Source organism: Calidris pugnax, unplaced genomic scaffold (assembly GCF_001431845.1).
Source record: "Calidris pugnax isolate Ruff unplaced genomic scaffold, ASM143184v1 scaffold67, whole genome shotgun sequence".
Taxonomy (NCBI): Eukaryota; Metazoa; Chordata; class Aves; order Charadriiformes; family Scolopacidae; genus Calidris; species Calidris pugnax.
This window is the reverse complement of record NW_015090779.1, coordinates 215,056-237,869: the sequence shown is the minus strand read 5'-3', so window position 1 is coordinate 237,869 and position 22,814 is coordinate 215,056. Positions and strand designations below refer to the sequence as shown.

Below are 22,814 nucleotides of genomic sequence, written 5' to 3'. Positions count from 1 at the left end.
ATTTTAGCAGCCCATCTCAGAAACTCTCTTTATCCATGTGTAGTTCCCTAGCAGCTGGGGATGCTGCCAGGTTTTAGTTCATGTTGTCGTGTTTAATCTGGAGTGTGGTCAAGAAGTATGTTCCTGGTGTGAGTTCTTAGGTCTGGAACCTGTTTCTCTTTTCTGTCACTAATTGCTCTGCAAAACTTCTACTTTCTCTTAGGATTTTTCAGGTAACATGAGATGCACGTACAGCATTGTGGGGAGTTCTAAGGACTTGCTATTTTAGGAACTGTTTAAATAGTGAGCCTGAGTAAATCTAAACAGACTAACTTTTATGACAAGACAAAAAGGTGTTTAAAACGTTTGAAAAGACTTCTTCAGACTACACTTAATGATGACATGGTGCTCACATTTTGACTGGACCAGCAAAGATAATACAATTAATTGCCAGAGGTTTCTCTGGGGGAGGGAAAAATATTTATCAAGTGTAGTTAGTATTTCTTTCGGTCTGAGATGTGCTGTATAGATGTGCTATTGATAGAAATGCACGTAAGGTATTTATTCATGTGTGCATTGATAATTAATTTTAGTGGTGTTCCTGTTGAGGAAAAACTGAAGAGGTAAAATGGTAGATTAAAAGCTTACAAGGAAGTGCAGAGTGTAAAACCATGACCTTGAACTGGGACACAGTTTACATATAACTAACTCACTTTATCTTGTTCTTGTTTTCAAGGCCATGGAATTTGGCTAAATAGGTATTCGGAGATACCTTTTTTTAACATCCCTGAGCCAGATGGGAAATCAATTCCTCCAGCGTTAGCAGGGTTCAATATGTTCTGGACGATGATCATTTTATTACAGGTAACTTTGCTTTGAACATGGGTCATATTCTGATCTCATTTATATCCTTGAAGTAACTCTACAACTTCAGTAGAGCTACTTCATATCTGCAACTGGCCAAAGAGTTTGGTTTTATTTAATTCCCATGTTTTATTTTGGTAGGTCTTGATCCCAATTTCTCTCTATGTTTCAATTGAAATTGTCAAACTGGGACAAATTTATTTAATACAGAATGACATTGATTTTTACCATGAGAAAACAGACTCAACAATTCAGTGTCGAGCACTGAATATTGCTGAAGACCTTGGCCAGATTCAGTATATCTTCTCTGACAAGACTGGAACCCTCACTGAAAATAAGATGGTTTTTCGGAGATGCAGCATCGCAGGACAGGAGTATTGCCATGAGGAAAATGGTAAGATACTAAACCTGTGTTCACAGTGGGTTGTTTTTCTCTCTCAGAGAAGCTGAAAGTTTTGATAGGGGTCTGGTGGACTTTATGAGGTTTGTGTGACAATACACAGTCATGGAAGGTGTGAATTCAGACTGATCCTACAAATAGCCATGCATCTTTCCCCATTATTTGGATCCCTTCATACATAGTGCGTTAAGAGGCTCGAAGTCTGTATCTAGGGGGCTGCTTTTCAGCTAGTCAAGTTCCAAAATACTTGATACCATAAACAAAATATTCTTTACTCCCTGTGGAGGAATTAATCCCTACTGTGTTTTGTTTCTCTCCTTGCAATATCCAGAACCCAAAACACTGGAAAACTGCCCATCTAGTTTTTCCTCTCTTTTTTTTTTTCTTTTTTTTCCCCTCAACTGGAGTCCCAAAGCTTACCTGGCATTTTGGGTTTCAAACATCCTGTTGACTGCCATAGCAGTGTACCACCTTTATGGAGTATATCTTAAGGCTTCAGTCCAACATACTGTTGTCCTTGAGGATACAGTAAGCCAGATAAAATACATGTTGAAGTCAGAGCTTTAACAGTAATCTTAAGATGCAAGTCAAGCAGGTGTGTGTACACGTGTGTGTTAGCGCTGCAAAGATAAGCACCTCCATCAAAAATAATGATTGTTGTGTTCTTACTTTTATCTTACACACCTGTTTCTTGTTAGCCAGAAAGTCAACAAGCAGTGTTGCTGCATAGTTGCTGCCTCAGTGTGCATTTCATCAGAGCCTACTTGGAGCCTTCTGGGAGACAGGAGAAGGTGCAGCTCCAGACAGAAGAGAAAATTCGTCTTCAATTAGCTATTTTATTAATTAGATAAAACCACAAAGCTTTTATTACTGTATGTAAGGACTAGTGGCTGCAGACGTTTGCTGTTTTGCTGGTGGGCAATGCAGGTGTTTCATGTGAGGTGCTGACAGATGGACACGTGAAGCCCTGCTCTGTGTTAAACCCCACTTTTGTGGTTTTGGTGGCTTTGCTGCCAGATGGAGCTGCTCACAACTGCGAGCGAAAGGCACACCCTGCTGGCCACAGCACTGAATCGGTTCAGCCCTTCTTTTTCTTGTGTCACAGGAGCAGACGGTTACATCCATTTTTACAATAATTTCTACACATATTTTGAACATTTTATGGTGCAAGTGTCCGGGTGGTTCTGTGGTTTAGCTTAGTCGTACTGGGAAGGATGACAACAGCAAAGTGAGAAGAAATATTTCCAAGTTTCAAACTTGGTGAATGAACAACTTAAATAAAAGTAGAATGTATTTTCAGAGTATTTCCTAAAGGAAGTAAAAGTATTTCAGAAGACATAAGTTAAAGAGCAGTGTGAGTGATGTAGTTGTGGCTGATCCAGGTCTCGTTGTGTCAGGGAAAGTGTGTCTACCCTGTACTTCTGCTAGTAGTTCACTTAGAGTTATCTTCCAAAAATATTAGTGTGTTAGTTATGTTCATAATTATTTCCCATTCTGCCCTATCTTTTACCTGGAGGGTAAGCATGTGCTTCTTCCTAACAAATCTAGAAATTAGGTAAGCCCTGAAAATCAGTTTGAAATATCTTGCAGGTCTTGTGTTTTAGTCCTGTTTTCCATTTGTTTGGTTGCTTTGAGCTGCTATTTGCAAGGGTCCTGCTACACGTGGTAAGAGTTGCAGTGCAAGACACCACGGTCTTTTGCACACAAGCCACTTAGTCTGCACAGATATTTCTGTATTTATATCTGTATTGCCCAGGGATGCACATGAGGACAGCACACAACAGCAACGACTGTGATTCAGTAAAATCTTCCATATAGGTGCCCCCATGCAGTGTTCTGTCTAAAGCAACGTGTGCCTCTTGGACCATGGCAGCAGTGCAGCATGGTGTTATAAGAGGTGCCACAGATATTACTTCAGACAGAGGTCACATGTACTATGTACTAAATTCCTTACTTTAAAATTTTGTTTCCTGAACCTCCAGGCAATGTTTTCGACAAGTTTCTTGTTTCTCATGGGCCAATAATGGATTGTCTCCTTTTCCATAGCAAAGAGGTTGGACTCCTATCAAGAGTTGGATTCAGAGGATGAGGATCCAGCTGATCGTCAGTGTGGCTCTTCAACCCACATGTTAAAACCACAGGGACTCAATTGTGGAGCTGTGAATGAACCTTTGAACAGAAAGTCTTTGAATGAGTTGTCTGGGAGCTACCCTGCACTAGGAAGGGAAGATGGAGCAGGTGATGCTCCCCGTTCAGGACATGTTGCTTTCAGCAGCCCCATTGTAAGTAAAAGGTGTTGGTTTTGTTGATGTTTGTTGATGCTAAATGTCTGAAATAGAACCATAGAACAGTTTGGGTTGGGAGGGACCTTCAAAGGTCGCCTGCTCCAACCTCCCCTGCAATGAGCAGGGACATCTTCAACCAGATCAGGTTGCTCAGAGCCCTGTCCAACCTGACTTGGAATGTTTCCGGGCATGGGGCATCTACCACCTCTCTGGGCAACCTGGGCCAGGTTTCATCACCCTCATTTTAAAAAATTTCTTCATTAAATCTAGTCTAAATCTTCCCTTTTCCAGATTAAAGCCATTTCTCGTTGTCCTGTCACAACAGGCTCTGCTAAAAAGTTTGTCCCCATCTTTCCTGTACTGAAGGGCCGCAATAAAGCCCCAGGGCCTTCTCTTCTCATGAAGTAACTCATGATGGAATATCTTCTTACCCCCACTTGGTCAGAGTGCTTGTCACTTAAGAAATCCTTTCTCTCTCCCGTCAAAACCAGAGCCTCCCATGATTGCTTGGCTGCATCCTATTTGCAGCTGGCATTGCAGATTTTTGTTGGGTCACAAAGGTGGATGCTTTGATTCTTGCTGCTGTGAGTCCATGACCACTCCAGCTAAGTACTTCTGCTAGTAGTTCACTTAGAGTTATCTTCCAAAAATATTAGTGTGTTAGTTATGTTCATAATTATTTCCCATTCTGCCCTATCTTTTACCTGGAGGGTAAGCATGTGCTTCTTCCTAACAAATCTAGAAATTAGGTAAGCCCTGAAAATCAGTTTGAAATATCTTGCAGGTCTTGTGTTTTAGTCCTGTTTTCCATTTGTTTGGTTGCTTTGAGCTGCTATTTGCAAGGGTCCTGCTACACGTGGTAAGAGTTGCAGTGCAAGACACCATGGTCTTTTGCACACAAGCCACTTAGTCTGCACAGATATTTCTGTATTTATATCTGTATTGCCCAGGGATGCACATGAGGACAGCACACAACAGCAACGACTGTGATTCAGTAAAATCTTCCATATAGGTGCCCCCATGCAGTGTTCTGTCTAAAGCAACGTGTGCCTTTTGGACCATGGCAGCAGTGCAGCATGGTGTTATAAGAGGTGCCACAGATATTACTTCAGACAGAGGTCACATGTACTATGTACTAAATTCCTTACTTTAAAATTTTGTTTCCTGAACCTCCAGGCAATGTTTTCGACAAGTTTCTTGTTTCTCATGGGCCAATAATGGATTGTCTCCTTTTCCATAGCAAAGAGGTTGGACTCCTATCAAGAGTTGGATTCAGAGGATGAGGATCCAGCTGATCGTCAGTGTGGCTCTTCAACCCACATGTTAAAACCACAGGGACTCAATTGTGGAGCTGTGAATGAACCTTTGAACAGAAAGTCTTTGAATGAGTTGTCTGGGAGCTACCCTGCACTAGGAAGGGAAGATGGAGCAGGTGATGCTCCCCGTTCAGGACATGTTGCTTTCAGCAGCCCCATTGTAAGTTAAAGCTGTTGGTTTTGATGCTAAATGTCTGAAATAGAACCATAGAACAGTTTGGGTTGGGAGGGACCTTCAAAGGTCGCCTGCTCCAACCTCCCCTGCAATGAGCAGGGACATCTTCAACCAGATCAGGTTGCTCAGAGCCTTGTCCAACCTGACTTGGAATGTTTCCGGGCATGGGGCATCTACCACCTCTCTGGGCAAACTGGGCCAGGTTTCATCACCCTTATTTTAAAGAATTTCTTCCTTTCTCATTGTCCTGTCACAACAGGCTCTGCTAAGAAGTTTGTCCCCATCTTTCCTGTACGACCCCTTTAAGTACTGAAGGGCCACAATAAGGCCCCAGAGCCTTCTCTTACGAAGTAACTCATGACAGAATATCTTTTTACCCCCATTTGGTCAGAGTGCTTGTCACTTAAGAAATCCTTTCTCTCTCCCGTCAAAACCAGAGCCTCCCATGATTGCTTGGCTGCATCCTATTTGCAGCTGGCATTGCAGATTTTTGTTGGGTCACAAAGGTGGATGCTTTGATTCTTGCTGCTGTGAGTCCATGACCACTCCAGCTAAAATGACCAGCGTCATCTTAATAACAGTTTGTTCTTTTGTTGTTAAGAAGTTTCTAGCATTTTCTTTTGTTTTTTTGATAGAAAATATCTAGATGACCAATATTTATTGGAGGTTACAAGAGGTAAAAACTCAGGCTTCTGTACCTGAAGGTGTCTAAGTAGCATTCATCATACTTAGTCTTTGTTGAACTGTCTACAGACAGCTCTGTTGTTGACCTCTCTGGGCATGAAGTTTACCATTTTTAATGGGTGAGCACAAGGCAGTGAAGACACCAGAGTGTTCCTTTATTTCTTAGTGTAACCAACTCAGCATCTAACTGGAGGGGAGTTATATGAGCGTCTACACTTCATTCATCTGTAACTGATTTAGCCTCCAGAGACTGAGATTAAGTTTATATCCTAACGGACATGTTTGTTCCTTTCATCAATAGGAAACGGATGTTGTACCAGACACACAACTGCTGGAGAAGTTCAGCCAAATTTCTTCTCATTCTTATCAACAATCAGAAGAAGGTAGCAGCGAGTCATCTTTGGAGACAATGTACGTCGCTGACTTCTTTCTTGCTCTGGCAATCTGTAATACTGTTGTAGTTTCAGTCCCCAATCAGCCACGTCAGAAGGTAAGAAGCCAATTATTTTTGGCTATTTGGCCGTATACATAAGTAAATGAGCTGCCTTTGCTTTGATTACAAAAGGAAAAAAAAATAATGGACATTCAAAAAATGATTCTTTTCTCCTCTAGTAGAAAAGAAAAAGAGAGGAAATAAAGTATTGATAAGCTATTGTGTTTTTAACAGTACTTGTAGCTATTTACTGTGAAGGGTATGGGGCTGGTTTATTCTTCACAAATATCTTGCTAATCTAGAACAAAGTTTTAAGTGTTTAGCTCCATGTGCTGGTTTATTCTTCACAAATATCTTGCTAATTCAGAACAAGGTTTTAAGTGTTTAGTTCCACGTCAGTTGTCTGGGAGCTACCCTGCACTAGGAAGGGAAGATGGAGCAGGTGATGCTCCCCGTTCAGGACATGTTGCTTTCAGCAGCCCCATTGTAAGTTAAAGCTGTTGGTTTTGATGCTAAATGTCTGAAATAGAACCATAGAACAGTTTGGGTTGGGAGGGACCTTCAAAGGTCGCCTGCTCCAACCTCCCCTGCAATGAGCAGGGACATCTTCAACCAGATCAGGTTGCTCAGAGCCCTGTCCAACCTGACTTGGAATGTTTCCGGGCATGGGGCATCTACCACCTCTCTGGGCAACCTGGGCCAGGTTTCATCACCCTCATTTTAAAAAATTTCTTCATTAAATCTAGTCTAAATCTTCCCTTTTCCAGATTAAAGCCATTTCTCGTTGTCCTGTCACAACAGGCTCTGCTAAAAAGTTTGTCCCCATCTTTCCTGTACTGAAGGGCCGCAATAAAGCCCCAGGGCCTTCTCTTCTCATGAAGTAACTCATGATGGAATATCTTCTTACCCCCACTTGGTCAGAGTGCTTGTCACTTAAGAAATCCTTTCTCTCTCCCGTCAAAACCAGAGCCTCCCATGATTGCTTGGCTGCATCCTATTTGCAGCTGGCATTGCAGATTTTTGTTGGGTCACAAAGGTGGATGCTTTGATTCTTGCTGCTGTGAGTCCATGACCACTCCAGCTAAAATGACCAGCGTCATCTTAATAACAGTTTGTTCTTTTGTTGTTAAGAAGTTTCTAGCATTTTCTTTTGTTTTTTTGATAGAAAATATCTAGATGACCAATATTTATTGGAGGTTACAAGAGGTAAAAACTCAGGCTTCTGTACCTGAAGGTGTCTAAGTAGCATTCATCATACTTAGTCTCTGTTGAACTGTCTACAGACAGCTCTGTTGTTGACCTCTCTGGGCATGAAGTTTGCCATTTTTAATGGGTGAGCACAAGGCAGTGAAGACACCAGAGTGTTCCTTTATTTCTTAGTGTAACCAACTCAGCATCTAACTGGAGGGGAGTTATATGAGCTTCTACACTTCATTCATCTGTAACTGATTTAGCCTCCAGAGACTGAGATTAAGTTTATATCCTAACGGACATGTTTGTTCCTTTCATCAATAGGAAACGGATGTTGTACCAGACACACAACTGCTGGGGAAGTTCAGCCAAATTTCTTCTCATTCTTATCAACAATCAGAAGAAGGTAGCAGCGAGTCATCTTTGGAGACAATGTACGTCGCTGACTTCTTTCTTGCTCTGGCAATCTGTAATACTGTTGTAGTTTCAGTCCCCAATCAGCCACGTCAGAAGGTAAGAAGCCAATTATTTTTGGCTATTTGGCCGTATACATAAGTAAATGAGCTGCCTTTGCTTTTATTACAAAAGGAAAAAAAAAATAATGGACATTCAAAAAAATGATTCTTTTCTCCTCTAGTAGAAAAAAAAAGAGAGGAAATAAAGTATTGATAAGGTATTGTGTTTTTAACCGTACTTGTAGCTATTTACTGTGAAGGGTATGGGGCTGGTTTATTCTTCACAAATATCTTGCTAATCTAGAACAAAGTTTTAAGTGTTTAGCTCCATGTGCCACAACTTTTAAAAGTTATATTGTGATACTAACTTTCATTACTGAAACAGTTCTAAAGAAAACTATTACGTGGAGTCATGAATCAGACTTGGAACACATACAATTTTCAGATCTGAAGTATTTTTACAATTCTTTTGGTTGGAATATTGGAGCTCTTACAGAGGCTGTTTAGTGTGCTCATGGTTATATGTTTAATTGAACTGACTATCTTTAATATAAGGAATCAAACTCCTGGTAAATTTTAAAATACTACATTCATTAAGAAACATACATGGTTTGTAATCTGTCTTGTAATAAAATATGAAGATTTCAATGTAAACATTTTCTCTAACTGTTCTGTTCCAGATGCGACTCTCCTCGCTGGGTAGGATGCCTCTGAAATCTCTTGAGGAAATCAGGCAGATGTTCCAGAGATTGTCAGTCCGGAGACTAAGTTCCTCCCCAGCTCCAAGCGTGAAAGAGTCATCACCTGAAAGCCCCAACAGTTTTGTGAGCAAACTGTCTATTTTCAGAATGAAACTGGCTTCACCTGCTTCGGATGGAGCTGCTCAAAGGGCTGCTGAGCCTCACGATACCGAGAGCCCAGAAAATTCCCAAGTGCCTGAGGAGCTAGATATGGTGAACGTAGCTGCTGGCAGTGAAGACAGCAGTGCTGCCTCCTCTATTGAACTGTCTCCCTTGTCTAAGCTGTGTTATGAAGCCGAGAGCCCAGATGAAGCTGCCTTGGTTCATGCTGCTAGAGCTTACAAATGTATTTTACAGTCTAGGACCCCAGATCAGGTAACTGTGGACTTTGCAGGTCTGGGGTCTTTAACGTTTCAGCTGTTGCACATCCTGCCTTTTGATTCCGTGCGGAAAAGGATGTCGGTGGTGGTTCGGCATCCAGTCTCCGGCAAAGTGGTGGTGTACACAAAAGGTGCAGACTCAGTCATGATGGAGTTGTTGGGAACTGCATCTGAAGGTATCTATAGAACTTGTAATTCTTTGCTCACCTTTGTCATTCTGCAGTAGAGTTGAACAGGTGGCCTGATTCATGAGAAGAGACAAGTGACCCAGCAGAGCTATTATCTGCACATAGTTCCTTAGAGGGAACCCAGAAAGGTAGTGGTGTTTGTCACCTGGATATGGCTGAGAAGAGAGAAGCAGCTGTTATTCAAAGGATTAAATGGTGTCTAAGCAGAGCCTTTGGAGCCAACTGAAGTATTTCCAGTTATAAAGTAAGGTCATCTGCTTGAATAATTGGCATCTGCTACACGATAAGGCGTGTTTATTAGAATGAGATACTTTCTAGCCTTTACCTATGTTCGTGTTTCTGAGCTGTTGGAGAGGGGTTTCAGTAGCAGATGTTGCCTATTGGTGCTTTTTGAGGTTTTTTCCCTCGATTACTGACTGTTTCTGTGTTTCTAGGTGTAACAATAGTATCTGTAAAGTTGTGTGGTGCCTCCTGGTGGGCCTGTCCAGGGATGAATGTTTTTTGAATATGCCACAGGATGGATGTACCCTGTAGTTTAAGCACTAACTGATTTATTCATGCACTGTAGCAAACAGTCATTGGTTTTTATCTGAAGGCAGTAAAGAGAAAGTATTAGCTGTGTATGTTAGAAATAAATACCTAACTAGATTTAATTTAATAAGATGTTCCAAGGATTCTTTTTTAATGGTTTGGAAAGTAATATAAAGGAATTATTTGTAAAGGCTTGCTTACTGCCCTTTTAGCTCCCTCCCATTAGACCAGTGACAGTAAAGCTGCTTAGGTGTCTGTGGCCCAGGTCATCTTGGAAAATAATTTTTAGAGAAACATTTTGATAAGCTAGTGGCATCCAAAGATGATAGATCCAAAGATCTGTCAGTACCACGTGGGTTCCCCCTCACTGCTTGTGCTGACTGGCACACTGTATGCTCACTATAGAGACAGCCACAGTACATTGTGCAAACATAAAGATACATTCATAGTTAAAATAAAACCTGTTAATGTTTTAATATTTTTAAACCATGTTCTTAGGCTAATAAAATTTTCCACTAAATTTAGCCTAAGAATGCACATTTAATTTGCTTTCTTTGCTTTATGTGTGTAGGTACTAACAATTCAGAGATGGAACAAAAGAAGATTAAAGAGAGAACTCAGAAGCATTTGGATGACTATGCCAGAAGAGGACTGCGCACTCTGTGCATCGCTAAGAAGGTATTCCTTTTAATAGGTGTTTTTTAAGAATGTTTGCAGTTTATGAGCAGGCTGAGTGGTGTCACCAACGGAGCAGACATCACCGCTTCTAAACAGGTGCTTCCATTGCCACATTTTGCTTAGCCATATATTCTTTCTGGAGGAGTTTGTAAGTTGACCCAAATAAATTCCTGACTTCCATTACATTGTCGTAGTTTTCACTTTAGGATGCCAAGCAACTTAATAACCTAATTCTAAACAGGGGTGTCAAATAGCCTGATTTTTCTTCAAGAGTCCTGAGCAAGTATCCTTGTGTGAAACTTCCCTGATTGGAATTCCAGACACAGGAAACAAACGAAGTCAGACCTGTTTTATTTGGTTTCACAAACAGTTTGCAGTGTCACACGTGAAACTTAAGTGAAGATTTGAGATTCCATTTTAAATTCAAAGCTGCTCAGAAGTGAAATTCCACAGGGATTGAAACAGGGAAGAAATCTCTTGACAAAGCCTTCTGCAAGGTGTGAGTACAGGTTGTGTAGCGGTAACTCACCAAGCTGTACTCAGCTGAGCAGTGCCTCCCTGGTGGTGTCAGCGCTACAATTAAAGAGTGGCAGGGGGACTAGGCTCATGGGCCTGCCTGCTTTCCCTCTACATGGGAATCTGTCTGTCCAGCAGCTCCAGGAACCCGCAGGGTGCAGTGGGTGACCTGGCCTGTGAAGCCTGGCAAAGTGATCCAACACTGTGACCATCAGACTAAATCCATGGAAATTCTGGGACACGTAAATAATGCGCTGCCAGGGGTTGCGCTTCTGGGTGGGGAACGTGGGCAGCAGAAGTGACTGTTCAGGTGCCTTTGAAAATACAGTATAGAAACATGCCGTATGTTTTCTCTCCCTCTGCAGGTGATGAGTGATGCAGAATATGCAGAGTGGTTAAATCATCATTTTTTAGCGGAAACCAGCATTGACAATAGGGAGGAGCTGCTGCTGGAATCCGCCATCAAGCTTGAGACTCAACTGACTTTGCTCGGTAGGTAGAAAATGAGGTACCTCCCAGGAAACTGCTCATGATGTTCATAATTGGAATTTACTTGCAGAGAGCTGTGCCAACCGCAATTGGTGTAACACAGAGCTTTCTACAGACCTAGAATTTACTGTCACTCCTGAATTTTCATAAATCTTGCTGGTAAATTTGCTCTAGTTGTAAAACACACTGAAGACAGGTAGTGCTCTTCTGGTGTTCATAAAGGGTAGAGTTTTACTGACTTTTTTTTTTTTCCCCTTGGGTTTCTTTTTTGTACTCACTGGAGTTTTTAAGTGTCATAATAAGCACGTGAAGTAATAATAACAAATCAGAGGCCTGCCTGGGCAAACGTTGTCAGGGATCCCACTTCTGGGCATGTTTTCCATCAGGGTTGCATGTGTGGCACAGGAGGTGTGCTTGTGCTGGGTCCTGCTGCTGTAACATGGAGAGAAGTCAGGCCTGCTTCTGCAGGAGCTGTTCCTCTGATGGTCATTCAGCTGCACGGAAATGGGGAGGCCAAAACGAAATGGAAAATGTTTGGTGTAGATGTGTAAAAGGTAAACTGCAGGCAGCCTGGGAGAACAGCTCTGGAGGACTGCCCAGCAAATAACATTTGGAAAACAAAGTGCAACGGTCTGATTGTGGTGGTAAAGACAGCTTATGCTAGAAGCTGAAGACAGACAGATCCTATTTTGCGCAAAGGTGTTACTGCCCTCATTTTGTGCCACATCTGCTCAGGGGAAATGCCATAAACCGTGATACTAATAGGAATTCTGGGGATTACTGGCTGCAGTTTCTGGAGAGAATCCCGAGCAGCGCTGCCAGCTGCTGTACTTTTAAGGGATGATGTGCTATACAGGGATCCTTGAGGCAGCAGAGGGAAGTCTCGTTGCTGTGGAGCCCTGCTGTCCTGCAGGCCAAGGCATTTTTTCATCTTGTGTCTCTGGCGGGACAGTAAGCAATATGGGTTAGCCCTAACATTAAATCAGAGTGAGAATAAGAGGGGTAAATGGCTTCATACTGCCAAGGTGCTGCCTTTCAGTACCTCTGCCAGCTTAGTTATCCCTCTCTGGGGCACGTGTACGTTGTGATCTGCAGAGTAGAACTACTTAAATTACAGAGTAGAACATACTAGTTCTCATTCTGTTTCTCTGAGCCTTCCTCTGCTTTCTAAATAATCATCACCTGGTGTAGCTGCAGCCGTAACTCTGACTGTCCTCTTAGGACTGAGAAATGAAGACTTTGTCCTCAAAGAACAAGAAGCAAAAAGTCAAATCATCTCAGTATTGCCAGGATCATGGAGGACAGCAGTGGCTTGTAGTCCGCTGCGTGGGCAGGTATGAAACCTGTATGGCTGTATATAAAGCCTCAGGCCTTTATTTGAATGGAAATCTATTTCTGGAAAGAACAGCCCTAATGTGCAGCACTTAACTAAGCATAGATCTGGATCTCAGCAGTGTACTTACAGAAGCTGCCTTCCGTTGTGTTATGAAGTGATCAAGTATCTCAGAAGGGGAGCATTAAGTGCATAGAGCGCCCAAGTTGAAGCAACATTTTTCTGTCCTTCAGTGCCTGGAAGTGTCTCTCAAAGAAGCTTGCATCAGATATAGAGCAAGCATTTTCCTTCCTGCCTCTTCCGCTGACTTCCATCAAAATGCAGGCAGAGTGCAGAGCAAGGTCCTGGAGGTTTTCATCTTCCTGGTGACCAGGGACCGTGAGCTCTGTGCCCTCTGGGCAGCTACTTACTGAAGAAGTTGCTGCAGCATCAAAAACTTGCCTGATGTTTTGGCTCTCACCCATCCCAACATGACAGTCAGCGCTTTATGCACGAGTTGCTGGCTGGAGTCCCACGCTAGAAACACTAAGAGGGAAACCTTGGCTTTGAAATTTTTTTTTTTTCTTGTTTGTCATTGAGACTGAACCTAGCTGCAACTGGCTGAAGTTTCTCTCTGAGGAACTCTCTTAGCCTCAGAGTCCCACAAGCCAAACCGTGTCTCCTGGTTATGATTTAGTACCATTTGTATTGTGAAAATGCCATCAAAATGTCCTGCACCGTAGTAAATCACTGGCACTGCAGCTTGTCAGAGATGGTTCTGCTTTATGCTCATGTTGTGTTACCTTATTGTAACCAAAGCAGAAGCTGGTTTTTGGGACACAGGTCTGCCTGCTGCGCACACCAGAAAAGAGGATATCTCTGCTAAAGTCTCTGTATTTTTTTGTTGAAAGTCTGTGTTAGAGCAGGTGTTTCCTCCCTGAGGGGGAGGATGTCAAGGTAGGCAGTGCGGGCAGGAGGGAGGGCAAAACACAGAGTTTAGTGCTGTGGATTGAAAGGACCTGGGGCAGGAGATGCTGCAGCCACGAGCGGTTGAGAAAGCTGATGGTGAATGGCAGGTCTTTGCAGCAGTGTGCAAAAATATGATGTAAGAAAAGGGCATTTTGGTGTGGAAAAGGTGGGGGCTTGGGACAAGAGGTACAGAGAATTCAGCCTAGAGTGGAGTTGAGAATAAGAAAGAGAATTATAGAATCATAGAATTGCCTGGGTTGGAAGGGATCTTTCAGATCATCAAGTCCAACCATCAACCTGACACTGACAAAACCATCACTAAACCACATCGCTGAGCACCATTTCTACCTGTCTTCTAAATACCTCCAGAGGTATTAGAAGGATTCCACCACTTCCCTGGGCAGCCTGTTCCAATGCTTAATAACCCTTTCAGTGTAGAAATTTTTCCTAATACCCAATCTAAACCTCCCTTGGTGCAACTTTATGCCATTTCCTCTTGTCCTTAGAAGAGTGGGCCTTGAGATAGGAAAGATGGAGGTGATATGTTAAAGAAGGTTGGGGGTAGTCCGAGGTAGTGGGAGGAGGGAGTGGGAATAATGGAGTGTATTTGTCATGACAAGCCTGGGAGTCTGTGTGCCAGAGCTACTACAGGATGAAACAACCATAAGAATGAGAAAAGTTGGTTTAAAAGGGTCTTGTGAAGAGTTGGGGGCCCCTAAGGCTGTAACTGAGGGTGTGAGTCATCCATCTCACACATGGTGGGCTCTGGGACAGAAAGATGTGGAAGGGAGGCATTCCCAAGCGTGTCCCAGTAGGGTGTTTTGTCCATCTTGTCCTGTCGCTCTTGGGGCGTTTTGGTTTTGGAAATAGAGCAGCACTAATCCTCCTGCTTGTCTAAACGAAGGTGCCACTGGCATTGAGGATCGCCTGCAGGAGGGTGTTCCAGACACGATACAGGCCTTACGGAAAGCGGGGATAAAAATATGGATGCTGACAGGTGACAAGAGAGAGACAGCTGTCAACATCGCCTGTGCCTGTAAACTGCTGGAGCCAGATGACAGAATCTTCACTCTCCAATCACAGAGTAGGGTGAGTGGAAAATTACACTTTGCTTCAATTACTTATGTTTCTTTTTTTTCCTCTGCTGAATAATTGAGTCAGGCTCTATCACAGGCCAGCACAAAAAAACCCCTAAAATTGTTCTCTGCTTTCCCAACTGACCAAAAGCAGCATAATTTCTTGTAAGATCAAAATACTGGAAAACGGATGGTTTGCTTCCTTGCGGGTAAAATATGAAATCCTTTGTATGTATGTAACATCTGTTTTTTTTTATATACTGTCCCTAAACGATTATTAATTATTTTAATTGAATAGACTGCTTAATTTCTCTTTGTGGTAGGTTAGAGAGTTAACATGCTTCACATCTTATTAGAGAATTCAAACGTCTCTGAGTTAAAGCATATTAGCAATGTAAGAATTATTGTAATGCAAATTCTATTGAATTAAGTTTTGTGCTGCTTTATGTAATATATTCCCTCAGCCCTGCTTGTCTTGCATAAATGTACAAAGAATTGTCTCATTAAAGTACATCACGCACTATTCAAGAAAACTAATCTGCCAACAGTTTTATCAGAGGAAAAAGCCACCTTCTCTCCACCACCCAGTAATTGAATCATGTGAAAAAGAGTGGTTAAAAACGCTGCTGGTTCACATGATAAGTTTAATCCTACTTCATCATTGTGTCCTTTTGCAGATGCTTATAACCAGCTGTTTTCCAAATATTGATTTTTATCAATTTTGGGTTTCTTAAGATAAATCTGTAACTGGTAAAGCTGACATATGAATTGTCTTTCCTCCGAGCAGAGACATGAAATCTAAGACTTCTCTAAAGGACTGGAGAGTTTTTCTAAGACTCTTCATTTTTCTTTTTTTTTCTCTGCTTATATGTTACTTCAGAAATCCAGTTTGTATCTGCCGTCAAAGATTGTGTGGCAGGTGGTAACTGTGAGGAAAATAAAGTGAAAAAGAAAGGATTTCTAGTCTAGTTTTGTCTGAGGAAAGCTTGGGGTTTGATTTTCACTAACATTTTTTTTTTTCTTCCTTTTTTTCCTACTGGGGAATGTGTGTCTTAATTAACAGAACGGATCCCCTTTTGCAGAAGTGCTCATCCTCCCTCTAACGGGGCTTCAGAGTAAAAAATAGTCAGGATTTGATACTGTTGCATTTCAAAGTAAAATGAGAATATTTAATAAAATGTATTTTCTTCTACATAGTGTGTATTACATACATTGGTATCAGGAGTCTTTTGGGCGTCTTATATTGATTCTGACAAGGTAAAAAATTCCACAAGGCCAGTTCTTCAGTAGTTCATTGCAGCTCACCTGTGATCTGGTTGGAAATGCACTTCTGGCTTTTCATGCCAGACAAGAGAAATGTAGAGAGCAAGAGTCTTCTCCCCAAGCTGTGTGTGTATTACCGAATCCTTCATGGCTGTTTCCTTCTGCTTGTCTGTGAACGTTTTCTGATTTGCTTCAGGTTTTTTCCCTTCTCCTAGTACAATACCCAAGCCAATCTACTTAAGCAAAGTTAAATCACAGGCCCTTTTATTAACAACAGACTGCATCTTTTGTGAGTCTTAAAGTGTTATTCAGCCTCATGTCTGAGCCTTTCTGGATTCAAGTGAAACTCTACACGAGGGCAGCACTTGACCTTTTCTCCATATGTATTTTATAAGTTGAAATGGGAGCCAGAACACGAACAGCATTTAATAAGTTGCCTTTCTCTTGTCTTTAATTAGGATGCCTGCGCCTTGGTGATGAGCAAAATCTTAGAAGGCATCCAGAAGAATACTTCTGCGGAAAAAAAGCCCAGTCAGAAACTTGGGAATGTCTCTGCAAGTCCCTCCACCCAAGCTCCAGGGTTCAGTGCAGGCCTGGTTATTGATGGAAGGACTTTAGAGCATGTCCTGCATGACAGCCTACAGAATATGTTCTTGGAACTCACAGAAAAATGTCGGGCTGTCATCTGCTGCCAAGCCACGCCACTGCAGAAGAGTGTGCTGGTCAGACTGGTGAGAAGCAAGCTCAAGGCAATGACGTTGGCTGTAGGTGAGTCCTGTGGTCGTCACCTCTTCTCTGAAAAGAAGTAGAAGCCAGTTTCGTCTCTCCTATGTTTTTGTGAGTGTCTGTCACAAAATTTCCTTCACAAGGAAGATAATCCTTTGAATTGTAGCTGTCTCTGGCATAAGGTGGTGTTAGTCCTCTGAACTAGCAAATTTTGTGCATAAACGTACTCGTGGTCATCTGAAGCAAAGCAGCAGCTGTGCATAGTGTTAAGTAGCACGTCCAAAGGAGCAAGGAAGAGGCTTTTCCTTGTCATCCTCCACAACCCCCCAAAATAGGGAGGGTTTTTTCTTTACCAGCATACCAACTAAACTCTGACAGAAAGAACAGCTAATGTCCCTCTGGAGAATGTAGCTCAGTTCAGTCAGGCCTTCTGCTTCCTCATCCTGCTTTCCGTAGGTTTTCCATAGGCTGAACTGGCCATAAAGATGTTTTTCTCTGAAGTGTCTGGTGTTCTTATCATAGAATCATAGAATCATGAAATGGTTTGGGTTGGAAGGGACCTCAAAGATCATCTAGTTCCAACCCCCCTGCCATGGGCAGGGACACCTCCCACTAGAGCAGGTTGCTCAAGGCCACATCCAGCCTGGCCTTGAACACTTCCAGGGATGGGGCATTTGTACATTTGTCTTTTCCTGCCACCTCCATGGTGACGTGGTAGCCAGCAAAGCTGTCTCCAGGTTGCATTCCAAGTAAAGGAGGTTAGTTTTGATTTTCCCTCTTTCCTTTTCTCCGTAGGTGATGGTGCCAATGACGTCAGCATGATCCAGGTGGCTGATACTGGTGTGGGGATATCAGGCCAAGAAGGCATGCAGGTAGTGTACACAGAGACAGCTGGAAATGACATCAGATTCCATTTTAAGTCAATTCAGTTTAGTCAATTCAGTTTACCCTGGAGGCCCAGTGGCTCCACGGTCCGTTATCTTACATGGGCAAGAGTTGGCAGCCCAAGCTCCCTCCGAGCCCTCAGAGCTCCTCCAGGAGCTCTCAGAAGCTGGATTCTGCAGGGGTTCAGGTTCCAAACAGCAGAGCCTGCTGCCTGTTGTCAAACTCCCTGCTACTCCTGTCCTGCCAGCAGACAAGCAGCTGGGACATCTGTGATTTGTGTGCAGTTGTGGGGTGATAATAAAGACAGAGGTGTTCCTGCCTGGGCTGGGCTGGGCTGAGCCCACGTGTCTTTAGTGTAAAACATGGTCTGGGGGGACTCAGAGCTGAGTGAGGATAAGACCATAACTGCTATGTATAAAAAAAGATAAAATAAGAATTTTGAACAGTAGGCAAGTTGCTCACTTGGCAGCATCAGAAGCTTATCTTGTAAAGGTTTGCTTATAACATACTCTTTCCTTCACGTGCATTGCAGGCTGTGATGGCAAGTGACTTTGCAATCTCTCAGTTCCGGCACCTCAGGAAGCTGCTGCTTGTCCACGGTCACTGGTGTAACACCAGACTCACCAACATGGTGCTTTACTTCTTCTACAAGAACGTGGTAAGTAGCTGTCCTGTTCTGGGGAAATCACAGCCTGCCTGCTTGAGAGCGCTGAAGGGTTTAGTGGGGCTTTATATTCTTTTAAAGTTTCTATTGTGAATGGGTTCAAAAAGACACAAAAAGCATATGTCAAACAATTCAGTTTCCCACTTATGTCTGCAGAGACCAGAGACTCTTATTCCTTGGATTGAATTTCCCACTCAAAGCCATTGTCTGATTTGATTAAACAGTGGGGAATGGGCGTCACTGATGTGGTGGCAGCATGACTATTTCAAAAAAGTCATGTCCAGTTTTGAAATGTAAAGCTGTGTGCTAGTCAAATGTCATTTCAAAGTGTGGGATTGGCATGAATTCCACATCGTTTATACTTAATTTTCCACAGATTACTGTAACCAGACTTTAGATCTGCCCAGTTCCCCGCTGGCTTTTAAAACACTTGTCAAGAGGTAACGTTTTACCGTGTCATCTTTGACTTCTCAGGCCTATGTGAATCTCCTGTTCTGGTACCAGTTCTTCTGTGGGTTTTCGGGCACATCCATGACTGACTACTGGATTTTGATTCTCTTCAATCTCCTTTTTACGTCGGTGCCACCCATCGTTTATGGTGTCTTGGACAAAGATGTGTCTGCGGAGATACTCTTGCAGCTCCCACAGCTCTACATGATGAGCCAGAAATCTGTGGTAGGTTGAAGAATGGTTGGCCTGAAGCAAATTGAAATGGTCAGCGTTTGAGCCATTTCTCTCTTTCCTTCCTTTATGGTTCACATCAGGCAAACATGAAGTTTAAAACCACTTTCTCTATTAGAAGAACATCTAGGCCTGTGTAATATGTGCACAAATAAAACCTTTTTTTTTTCAGAAGTTTTTTATAGGCTCTTTTCGGCTGTACACCCAATTTTATTAGACATTGGATGATAAGAAAAATTAAGGACTTCAGTTGAAGCAATGTACTAGATAGATATTATTAGCAGCATGTTCACCTCATTCACTGCCTCAGCTGCCAACATGCTTCCTCAAAACAGGTTTCTTTTGAGCATCTGGGCTTACTCTTTAAGATGAGGGCACTAGATACTGTTTTTTCACTGTCATATAAGGGTCTCAACTGCCAAAATAATGAGCAATGGATAAGAACCAGAGCAGATTCAGTTCAAATAATCCTCAAAAAAGTTCTGTCATTCAGAGTTCTTTCCCCTTATGGGTATGTTCTGGAATTTGCCAGTGACAGTTTCCTCCCATCTGAACACATTATATATCATATCTGCTTTATAAGTAAATTCCATCCAAACATTTAACAAACAAAACCGCAGGGAGCATGGGGTAGTTTCTAAATCAAAATTATATAAATCAGCAAGCTTTTTCCCGGTTTCTGCTTTGCCTAGCATGAATTCTAGCATAATTTTAACTTTTTTCTTTTTTTTTTTTTTTTAATTTAACACTTAATTAAAATAATATTTTTATTATAACAATTGAAGGCAGCAGCATACTGAGCCTGAGACAGAACAGATACCAGCAGCCCAGAGAGAGGAAACTGAGCATATGAGTCACATAAAACTCGCCATTTTGTTTATGATCATAATCCTTTCAATAACAGACTGGACATTAGGAGGCATTTCTTTAACCAAGAGGGTGGCCCAGCACTGGAAGTGGCTTCCTAGAGAGGTGGTCGATGCCCCGAGCCTGTCAGTGTTCAAGAGGCATTTGGACAATGTCCTTAGTAACGTGCTTGGTCAGCCCTGAAGTGGTCGCAGTTGTTGTAGGTCCCTTCCAACTGAAATGTTCTGTTCTCTTCTATTTTGTTCTGTTCTATTCTATCAAATACTAGTGAAAAAACCAAGCTACAACATGTTGTGTTCTCGTTGTGCAGTCTCACCTGCACAACCTGGCAGAAGTTTAGGTCTGCTTTAGAAGGGAGGGAAGGATATACAACGAGGGGACAATTTGTTTGGTTTGTTTGTGGACTTTTATGTTGCTTTTTTACATACCCTTAAATCTCCCCTTAAATGAGGTGGTCGATGCCCCGAGCCTGTCAGTGTTCAAGAGGCATTTGGACAATGTCCTTAGTAACGTGCTTGGTCAGCCCTGAAGTGGTCGCAGTTGTTGTAGGTCCCTTCCAACTGAAATGTTCTGTTCTCTTCTATTTTGTTCTGTTCTATTCTATCAAATACTAGTGAAAAAACCAAGCTACAACATGTTGTGTTCTCGTTGTGCAGTCTCACCTGCACAACCTGGCAGAAGTTTAGGTCTGCTTTAGAAGGGAGGGAAGGATATACAACGAGGGGACAATTTGTTTGGTTTGTTTGCGGACTTTTATGTTGCTTTTTTACATACCCTTAAATCTCCCCTTAAATAGAGGGGAGATTTAGATGAGATATCAGGAAGAAATTCTTTACTGTGAGGGTGGTGAGACACTGGAAGAGGTTGCCCAGAGAAGCTGTGGCTGCCCCATCCCTGGAGGTGTTCAAGGCCAGGCTGGATGGGGCTTTGAGCAACCTGGTCTGGTGGGAGGTGTCCCTGCCCATGGCAGTGGGGCTGGAACTTGATGATCTTTAAGGTCCCTTCCAACTCTAACCATTCTATGATTCTGTGATTTTATGTTTCTTGGTTTATGATATTTTTGCAAAACTAAGTATTCTTTTGGTACCAATCCAAACCTCTGTCGACTGGCAGGAGCAGGTCTGTGCTTTGCCAGTCACAGGGAGTTTTGATTAGGTACGTGTTACAAAGCCTCAGGATTTGGCTTCTTGTTTTGATCTCCAGGGCGTGTACGGTCACCTGAGCTGAGGTGAGGGTTTTGAGGTGACATAACGAGCATTACTGCATCGCACAGCTCTGTACCAGCTGTGAAAATGGACAGGAACTTGGATTCATCTTCAGTAATTTAAAGCCCTTCCCTGACAGGCAAATAAGAAGACGGGTTTCCCACACCCCAAATCCAAATTAATCCTAATTAAGGATGCAGCAAGTTGTTCAATTTGTTTCAATGACATTATCTTTTTTCTTTTTTTTTTCCCTTACAGGCTTACTTGCCCTCAGCTTTCTGGTTAACCCTGCTGGATGCTTTTTACCAAAGTCTCGTGTGCTTTTTCGTGCCTTACTTTGTAAGTGCTGGATCTGAAATACTTTCGTACATTTTGACGTACTAAAAACCTGGGCAAATTAGAGAATGGAATGAAGTGTTTGATTTTATTTCCTCGTATATAAATGTGTGCTACCAGGATCATCCCTGGAGCTGAGCTGAACTGTGTGCATGTGAACGTAGCTTTAAGCTGGAGGGGAGCAGATTTAGATTGGAGATTAGGAGAAAGTTCTTCACTATGAGGGTGGTGGAGCACTGGAACAGGTTGCCCAGGGAGGTGGTTGAGGCCCCATGAATATCCCTGGAGATATTCAAGGTGAGGCTCGATGGGGCCCTGGGCAACCTGGTCTAGTTGGGGGTGTCCCTGCTGACGGTGGGAGATCGGACTAGATGACCTTTGGAGGTCCCTTCCAGCCTGGACAGTTCTATGATTCTTTGAACGTGTATGGTACTGAAACTATTGGTGCCACTTTGAGTGCTAGGGCTGTACATAAAGAGTGTTTTACACCGACCTGTCTTCCTTTACAGACCTACTATGGCTCAGACATAGACATTTTTTCTTTTGGAAACCCTATCAACACAGCAGCGCTCTTCATCATACTGTTCCACCTTCTCATCGAGTGCAAGTCTGTGGTGAGTACTTTGTTTCCAGAAAAGCACGTTCCTGGCAGTGTAGGTTCATTTCCTTCAAATGAAAGGGAAGAAAGAGCTTCGTATGCAAAACAGAACGAGTGTAAAAGAGCCAAAACCTAAATATTTTGCTTATATGAGGTCTCCTAATGCACCTGTCATTGGGGGCCAATAGAATGACTTGAGTGACTAAAATTAACAAAATTTGGCCTGAGAATTGCTTGTAAGTAGTGAAAGGATCCTGCCTCATTAGGGTACGGTGGTTTAAGGGATGCCAGTTCAGTTTTGCAAATGATCCTTCATCAGTTCCCAGAGCCTGCATCTCGAAGACAGACACACAAACTGTTGATTTTTGAATGCTTGAGTGATTTTTGAATGATTTTTAAACTAATTGCCTACTCTGTGGCCAGGAGAAATGATTCAGAGATGTGTTTTGGTGCCAGAACTGGAGAGCCGATGTGCTGCAGAAATGCTATTCCAGTTTTCAATTAAGTCTGTGCAAGCTAAAGTATCCGCATTAGCTCGGATAAATTTACAGCCCTTACAAGGGTAACACTTGGCTATTTTGCATAATATTAAAGAAAATACCGTAATATTTACAGTAGAAGGACCCAGATTGATAGGTTTTATTTTTTCTCTGTCATCTTTTCGAGAAATATTTTTTAGGATTGTTTCGTAATGGATGAAATTTCAAGTTGTGATTCAGTCTTTTCATTGTTCTTTCGGGAGCTTGGCAGCGGTGATAAAAATGTCTTTATTGAGAATTTATGGGTAGCATGAGCGTATCCACGCTCTGAGTAATAAAACATGGCTTAAATGGGTTTTATTTGGCATTTTTGAACATAAGCTGTCAGACCAATGACAGTGCTGTTTCTGTAGCAACTATTATAGCCATTTAGGTATAAAATTACAGAA

At 42.4% G+C, this 22,814-nt stretch overlaps 1 protein-coding gene across 1 annotated transcript in view; it reads left to right on the top strand.

The window, feature by feature from the left end:
• The window catches only part of ATP10D (ATPase, class V, type 10D), a 60,018-nt gene that overhangs the window by 34,069 nt on the left and 3,135 nt on the right, over positions 1-22,814 (top strand). Inside the window, exons 13-21 of the mRNA XM_014954329.1 lie at positions 10,193-10,299; positions 11,181-11,307; positions 14,490-14,674; positions 16,383-16,692; positions 17,446-17,522; positions 18,068-18,193; positions 18,674-18,874; positions 21,211-21,291; positions 21,798-21,902. Coding sequence (XP_014809815.1) covers positions 10,193-10,299; positions 11,181-11,307; positions 14,490-14,674; positions 16,383-16,692; positions 17,446-17,522; positions 18,068-18,193; positions 18,674-18,874; positions 21,211-21,291; positions 21,798-21,902 — 1,319 coding nt within the window. The remainder of the gene's footprint in view (positions 1-10,192; positions 10,300-11,180; positions 11,308-14,489; positions 14,675-16,382; positions 16,693-17,445; positions 17,523-18,067; positions 18,194-18,673; positions 18,875-21,210; positions 21,292-21,797; positions 21,903-22,814) is intronic.